Genomic DNA, 9,001 nt, shown 5'->3' on the forward strand with positions numbered 1-9,001 from the left:
GCATAATGTTTGTGTTAATTATATAAAGTAATCTATAAAGTACACAAATTTTAATTTAGAAAAAAAATATACACAAAACGAACAAAAAAGATCACATACTTACAAATAAGGAAAAATCATGATGTAGGAAGCTTATATTACGCAAACTGAGCTACATGATTGCCTTCTGGAGAGCTGTGGTAACAAGACAGACATACTATATCCAACAAAATAAAATCATTTCACTAACATGCAACTTATTCTGCTTGATCCCTACGACTGAACTGTACGAAATAACACTACGATTCGACAAAAAATCGATGTCATAAAAATTGTGCACAAAATAATTGCAATGGGAAACGTACAAGACGATGACATAACAGTAAGCGAAAATGCTGGCTTAGACACATATAATACCAGACGACTACAAGACTATTATATTCAAAAATACTTTATTTATTATATTTTAATGCGGCCTGAGCCAATTACAACAGTCATTTGAAGAAATATACTCGTATATACAAGAAACTGAACAAACATAAAACTATTTGGCAAAGACAAACAAAGGCAATAAGATATTGGTATAGAATATTTTCATAACACGATAAACAAATATATCACTTCGAGCTAAACCATACCAATCCATCTTCATCACATACTGTGTTAGTGGAAAAGAGATCTACGAAAAGCCGGAAGATCTATCCCAAAGAACAAAAAAATTTATAATGAACTAAAACATTACAATGACTTACGATACTACTGAAAAAAATATATTGGAGACAAATAAAAATCAATATTAAAAAGCACATGAAGAACATTTTACTGACAAGACGAGATATAACCCTGACTTGACCGTATATTATTTTGAAACGGGTTTTACCCCACGGGTTTTTAAAATCATAAAAAATACATGATTTACAAGTATTACAGAGTATCGAACTTCTGTTATTTCAGTGCCCATTTTTCTGTTTACAACACCAAAATCTTGAAGCAGAATGCAGGAAAGATGAAATATCTTTAATAGATATCCACACTATCATTAAAAGTAGTTATTACGTGCCATTGTTCTTGCACTTTGCAACAATGGTGAATGGACTCATCAAGGAAATAAATTGAAATCAGTGATCGAACATCCCATTTCCAAGACAAACAATAAATATTTTTTCCGATTACCTTAGCCTTGTACATAACACATAAATCTACTAAATAAAGGGGTTAAAATATATATTTTTTAAAAAGTATCAAAATGAATCGTATTTCTAGTTATAATAAAAAAACATTAAATCCAATTTAAAAAAAAAGATAGAGTGTTGTGGCGTTCTATCCTCTCTGCCTACCCTTACGGGGAAACGGCGTGATGGTTTGTTTGTATAAAAAAATATTTGTATCGGATAATAAATAGTCGTTCTCATGACTAATAATCGATTATCATTTCTTATTCATTATTCGATAAAACATCGCTCAACATCTCTGTTCTCTGTTGACGTTTCTTTTATTTTGGCACGTGTTTTCGTGTGTCAAATATTTTTAACGAGAACATAAAAGTAATTGAAAAGTGATTAAATAATTGTAAATTATTGAAAAACACATAAATTAATTGTGAAACGTGGTTAGTTGTATTTTCGAAATGGAAACTGAGACGGTAAACATAGATGTGGACGACTTTCTGCCCGCGAAGAACACAGTGAGGTTACCAAAAGGCAAACGCAGGGCTGTTTCCGAATCCGGCGAGGCTATGGCGGTGGAAGAACACAACGGCATTGAAGGGAAACCAAAACTATCTCGAAAAAAAGCCAAAATTGCCAAAAAATCCCGCGGCGACGGTGATAATGAAACCTCTAAAGATATGAGAAAAATTGCTGTTCCAGCACACAGGTATTTATTTCGCCATTATAATTTCATGTAGCGATGTACAGGTAAATTAAGTTAAGTTAGAATAAGAATATGTTGTCGTTTGCTCAATCTATATACATTTCTGAAGGGTACAAGTGTGTGTTTATTGAACACATGAAAGCAGGCAGTACACTACTACTACTACTACCATCACGCCATTTCACCGTAGGGGTAGGCAGAGAGAATGGACCGCCACACACGTCTATCCTGGCATACAATCCTAGCCTCTTCCACATTCATAAATCTTGTCATACATGCCCTTCGGTTCTGTCTGCTTTTGACATGCCCAGACTTAAGGTTTTGGTTTATCTGATCATGCCACGTCTTCCTCGGTCGTCCTCGTCTCACGTTGCCGTTCATTTTCGCCATATATACTTGTTTTACCATTCTTTCGTCGTCCATTCGTTCTACGTGACCGAACCATCTCAGAGACCCTTTCTTAATCTTATCTATTACACTTGACTCAGATTTACACTCGCCTGATTTCATCATTCGTAACCCTGTCATACATTGATTTCCCACACATCGTCTAAGAGATTGCATTTCAACCGCGTTCACTCGGCTTTCATCCTTCCTCTGCCAGTTCCATGTTTCACTTCCAAAAATAAGAGTAGGGACTGAATTACTGAATCGAATATTATCATAAAGTAATGACTTATGCTGGTGAAACTATTGAAAATTGTTATGACGTATGTGAATCATTCCCTAAATACTTTAATTCTAATAGAGAAACAAGCGTACACAGTTCCTTTAATTTAGATTATACCCAACGCAATGTAATTACCGATGATAATCTAAGTAGCATTTGCATTAACAAAGACATTGTTTTAAAATACATTCGAATGCTAGATGCAAACAAAGGCCCCGGTAGTGACCGGATACCTCCCTCCAGTTTTCATAATTAATTGCGCTCATGAATTGTCTCTTCGTCTTGCTCTTATTTTTACAAAATCACTATCGGAAAGATTATTTCCAAGCAAATGGAAGGAAGCAAATATTGTACCGATTCATAACCGCGTTCACTCGGCTTTTACCCTTCCTCTGCCAGTTACATGTTTCACTTCCATACGCAAGTGTCGGGACTAAAACTCCGTTGTGCACTGCCAGTCGAGCTTCGATTGACATATTTTTATTAGAAATTACTGTGCTTAGTGCTCCGTTCACTTTGTTGTCCGCATTCACTCTTCTTTCAACATCTTTTTCTACTCTTCCATCTTTTGAAAACATGCTTCCCAGATACCCAAAGAATTAGAAAAAATGAGATATTGGTGTTATCAAGTGCAGTAAGGTCAATTCTATGTTCTGATAAAACAACCAGGTCGTTTTGATACAAAAAACTAATAATCACCCTTTGAAAATAGTGCCGATCACAAAACCTAGGATATTTAATAAAAAACCAAAATTCTTAAATTTTGTTTAGCTCCTGAAAAACCTGCATTTTTTGACTGATTCCGTTATTTCATTCGCCCACAGAAATAGTCCAGATCTTGTCTTGTTTTATCTAAGCTCTGTTGTTTTTTTTGTCTCGTTAAATACGTAATTTTGATTCCATTTAAAATGTATCTGGACTAACTTTTAAATGGACATAGTCTCTTAATAAATAAATAAATTCCCAACATTATCTTTTACCGGCCATTTGAGCATTCCAACAAGTAGGGATTTTATATAATATTTTTTTTTGTTGATCTTTTTCAGATACACTCCTCTGAAAGAGAAATGGGCGCAGATATTTAGTCCCATAGTGGAGCACCTGATGCTGAGAGTCCGCTTCAACCTGAAGACCAGAAACGTGGAAATCAAGATAGCGCCGGAAACAACAGACATTGCCAATCTGCAGAAGGCCGCTGACTTTGTCAAGGTATTTTCGTTTTCCACCAAAAATCTTTTACCTGCGTACAAATATCCTGTCTTCGCAATGACGTTTAATTGCAAGACATAACACAAAATCCCTAGATGTATAGGGGTTTTGTGTATTTTGTTTGTATTACAAAATATGATATTTTTTTGCTGGTTTGTAGAATTTGTGCGATAACACAACACAGTGGAGAGGAATGACTCATTAATAGCTAAAATAAATTGTTAGGAATCGCACTGGGAATATCGAATCACATGTAGATTAACAATATTTTGAGTTTGTCCAAATTTTTGTAGACAAGGACTGGATTCAACTCCCTGGGGAGCTGTTTATATTAACATATTACAACAGAGATGAAGAACATTTAAGAGAAGGTAATATAGAAGTCCAGGCATCTACAGGGCTTATGGGTAATATGTTAATATAAACAGCTCCCCAGGGAGTTGAATCCGGTCCTTGTCTACAAAAATTTGGACAAACTCAAAATATTCTTGATAAAATACCTGGTCCATGAAGAAGTAAAGAAATTTAAAAAATATATATATTTTCAGGCGTTACCTAGTATTTAGGTGAAATAATTCAATCAGATGAATCTCACCCGCATAAATAAAGGTTTCAGCTCTTTGACTTCACATACATCAACAGATGAAAGAATTGAAGGAATATAGATGTTCAAATATAGGCAGAATGGTGAATGTTACACAGTGTGTAAAGTGGCCACTTAAACCAGCCATTGACAGGTCATAAGCCCTGTAGATGCCTGGACTTCGTTATTACCTTCTCTTACATGTACATTAGTTGACAGTTTATTTTTTATTTATTTATTTATGCTTTATTAAGTTGGTTCATAACATCTTAAGAACTAGTGTACAGCTTCGATCCCTTGTACGATGAGTTGTGAGATTCTGTTTTTCTCCTCATTGGTAATCTTATCTTTTTTTACCCCTTGTTTCATATGTATGACATTGTCGGTTAAATTTTATTATTGTTTTTATTTTATTCATCCCCTTAATTATTTTGTGTATAAAAATTGCTACATTATATTTAATTTGCTGCTTTACTGTGAGCGAGCCAATTTCTTTGTGCATTCTTTCTACATTAGAATAGATATTTCTTTTGAGTATAATCCTCATCGCCTTATTTTGAAGAATTTGTATGTTTTTAATTTCTCCTTCATTACATAAAAAAAGAATGTAAGAACAGTAATTTATGTGTGGACATATTATTGTTTTATATATAAGAATACTACTTTTTATACCTATTACATTTTGTAATCTTTCCATAAAATATTTTTTTTGTTACATATTGAGAACGTGTTTTGAAATTCAAATATCTATCCAAGTTGATCCCGAGATACTTTATTTTGTCCACAGAATTTATATTCAAATTATCAATATTAATATTGTAACCCTGGGTATTATTTTTTTCCCAATATTCATATATTTTGTTTTTGATGTATTTAATTTAAATTGTTTCACTTTTAACCATTATTATTATTGGGCCGGAGAGAAAAATATTGCACCCACAGTAGGATAATTACAACATTCTAAATAGGCAGCAATAAATTTAACATAGCAACCTACATAGTAACAAGCCGCTCAAGGTGGTTTGACCTTAAGACTGATCACCATACCTTCATGTAACAGAAAATCGAACTATCCCGCATTTTTTTTCCCAGTGTAGTGCCTTATGCACCACTGGATGTGAAAAAGGGGATAATGAAGACATAAATAATAGACTTTGGAATAGATCTGAAGTGTAAGACTGATCATCTTGCCTTCCCGTGTTTAATGATCGAGATTTGCTGCAATTGAAGTACCAATGCAGTGTCCTATTCACCAAGGGGTGGTGATGAATAAATAAATGACTTTCAATATATTTGTCTTCTGTCAACAGGCGTTCATCTATGGTTTCGAGGTAGAAGACGCGCTAGCGCTGCTCCGACTCGACGACCTGTTCGTGGAGAGCTTCGAGATCAAGGACGTGAAGACTCTGCGCGGCGACCACATGAGCCGCGCGATCGGCCGGCTGGCGGGCAAGGGCGGCAGGACCAAGTTCACCATAGAGAACGTCACCAAGACGAGAATCATCCTCGCCGATTCCAAAGTTCACATCCTGGGCAGCTACCAGAACATCCAGCTGGCGAGGAGAGCGATCTGCAACCTGATTCTGGGCTCCCCGCCGTCTAAAGTCTACGGGCAGTTGAGAAACGTCGCGAGCCGAGTGTCACAGAGAATATAACAGACTTGTATAAACCCATATTTTCACTATGCTCAAATGTTTACAGACAAGTACTGGTTTTAAACGAATATTCATAAATATCCGAAGTGTTGTCCATTTGGGATACTTCGGTATGACTCGGAAATACATCTCCCATTCGGAATGTTTTGGAATAACTCGAGCGTTCAATATTTTTTATTTATCGAAACCGGAACTCATTTAACCTTTCCCTTACTGTCCTAAAAACATCCGCGCGTTACGGTGCTGTGTAGTCACTACACATGCCAAAAATTAGAGATTTTAAATTGTAAAAGTGTAATATTTATCAACAATTGCTTTAATTATTTATAGTTGAAGTCAAAAGTTATGATATTTTTAATCCAATTGCTAAAAACATTAATTCATGCTCTCAGTGCTCGCAAAAGAACCGCCCCCAACGAAAGTTGGGAAGCTACTATTGCAGCTAACGGGCGTCTGGGAGAAGTACAAGAAACTTTACTGTTCGCGCGTGTGACGCATAAAAATTGTCTATCTCGCTCCCAAATATACCCGTATTATCGAGAGTGAGACGTAAAGACAATTATATATTAGGATTACTCTTTTACTAGGAACGCAACATGCGACACATTGGTAAACTTTCTATTGTTTTGGTGATATCTCCGATTTTCGATAAAGCACTTTTTATGTTCCCAATAAGCATTAATTATGTCATAAAGATAAACATTTTTATCGATATGTAAATGTATAACGAAGGAATAGGGAAAATCTCAACCCATCATTTATTATGTTTATGGAGATATTAAAGTTATTAGATGCAATGTGTACTGGCTACACATGACCGGGAAGGGAGAGTTAAATGAGTTAAAAGTCACTTCAAAACGCCCAAAATGAGACGTTTTTATTGTTAAACCTCATGAGTTTATTAAAATAAGTATTTAACAAAATACACAATGAAATAAAATGCATAAATTTGTTTATTTTTAGCACTTTTTGGTTTTATGTTATGTTATAATGTAAATAATTTCCAAACTTAAATCAGAATAATTGAAATTAAACAACGTTGATTTTAACCACTTCTTTGAAATAAAATAAGTGTTAAAACAGAGTTATTTAATTTATATTTAATAACCACTAGTGCTTCAAATATAAATTTTATATATATTTATTTATTTTTTAAATAAAATAAATATTTGCATTCTTATGATTTACCCAAATATCTAATTTTGAGGGCCATTTTCAACGAGTTGTAAATAACTCACTATTTGACTTTTGCCGCAACATCTTTTTGAATAAAAATTTCACATCGATCATGTCGGGAATCGAACCTGAGACCTTTTGTATGGTATGCAAATGTAATAAAATATAACAAATATTAAAAAAAAAAAAATTTTTTTTTGGCATTTTTTAAGGTTTTATTGAAAGTACTTTTAAGTAGTTTGTTCCAAGTAAGTGAAATAATTTTTCAGATCTCACTGAAATCAATGAAAGGTATTACTAATTCATTACTTTACAAAAACCATCAGATGGAAGAAATATGCTTGTTACATATGGACAGAATAGTGAATGCTACAGTTTGTAAAGTGATCATTAAATTTCTAAACTTCCATATTCTCTTCCCAAAAATGTTCTTCATCCCGGTTGTAATAACTATCAAATCTGATTTATGTTTATTCAACATTTGTAAAAAAACTGGATTTCTTTAAATCATGTTTATACTGTTTTAAAATGTTTTGAAAAATTTGTTTTTTATGAATACTCGAGGAGAAACAAGACGGTGAATTTTTTCAATGTGATTGTATTTATTTTGTTAATATAAAACTTTAACAAATGGTTTTTTTTAAATTTTGGTAATCCCACTAACATATCGTCTCCGTTCAGGCAAAAAGAGGCGTTTATTTATTTATTTAACTTTTTGTACATAATTTTAAATGTACATAGGCGGGCTTATGGCCAAATGGCAATTTCTTCCAACCAACCAATAAAATAAAACTTTTATTTTTATAATTCAAGTTCAAACATATTCAATAGAAAATAAAGATAAAAAAATGCTAAAGATATATAACAACAACAACAACTAATCATCATGCCGTTTCTCCGTAGGGGTAGGCAGAGAGGATAGAACGCCATATCACTCTATTTTTGCATACAGACCTCGCTTCCTCTTCATTCATACATCTTCTCATGCACGCACGCCGATTATTCCTACTTTTGACATGTCCATCTTTAAGTGTTTGATGGACTTGATCGTGCCATGTCTTTCTCGGTCTTCCTCGTTTTCTGCATCCATCAACATTCGCATCGTAGATCCTTTTAGCCGTCCTTTCGCTGTCCATTCGCTCTACATGTCCAAACCAACGCAGCGCCCCTTTCTTTATTCTGTCAATAATGCATGTCTCAGCCTTACACAGTTCACAAATTTCGACATTTGTGCACCTATCATACATCGTTTTACCACACATTCGCCTGAGAGACCGCATTTCAACAGCATTTAACCTAATTTCACCATCAATTCCATACATTAGAGTTGGCACTAGAACTCCATTGTGAACTGCTAGTTTAGCCTCCTGCGATAAACATTTGTTTACCAAAGTAGATTTCAGTGCACCGTTCACCCTGTTTCCGGCACTCACCTTCCTTTCAATATCTTACTCGGTCTTTCCATCCCTAGTAAACATACTTCCTAGATACACAAATTCTTCTACCTGATTCAGAATATCTCCATTCACACCTGATCTCACATTTAGTTATATAAAAAGATATATAAAAATAGAAATAAATGTATTTGTATGTAAATTACCTTAAATCAATACTATTACTCAATGGGAAAAAGGAAAAAAGAGGAAAGAGGAAAGGAGGAGAGATTAAGGAAGAGAAAGGAGATGTTTCTTCAGACGTGATTTAAACAGGGGAGTTTACACGGGGATAATACAATAGATATATCAATATTGTCAAGGAATGCTGGGACAATGCAAAAATTGGGCTGTTCGTGACATGTTCATGTCAAGGAAATTGCTTTGTCACAAGAGCCTGTCTGTACACATTCACACGAGGACA

At 34.3% G+C, this 9,001-nt stretch overlaps 1 protein-coding gene across 1 annotated transcript; it reads left to right on the plus strand.

Moving 5' to 3' along the window:
- Positions 1 to 1,446: 1,446 nt before the first annotated feature.
- On the plus strand, positions 1,447 to 6,238 carry l(1)G0004 (RNA-binding protein pno1). Its single transcript, XM_088236264.1, has 3 exons — positions 1,447 to 1,854; positions 3,568 to 3,730; positions 5,624 to 6,238. The coding sequence occupies exons 1-3, from the start codon at positions 1,607 to 1,609 to the stop codon at positions 5,966 to 5,968; spliced, it is 756 nt and encodes a 251-aa protein (XP_088092390.1). The 5' UTR covers positions 1,447 to 1,606; the 3' UTR covers positions 5,969 to 6,238.
- Positions 6,239 to 9,001: the final 2,763 nt, after the last annotated feature.

The sequence above is a fragment of the Micrasema longulum genome, unplaced genomic scaffold (genome assembly GCF_059751315.1).
Source record: "Micrasema longulum isolate JH-2025_06_02 unplaced genomic scaffold, ASM5975131v1 h1tg001527l, whole genome shotgun sequence".
NCBI classification, from domain to species: Eukaryota; Metazoa; Arthropoda; class Insecta; order Trichoptera; family Brachycentridae; genus Micrasema; species Micrasema longulum.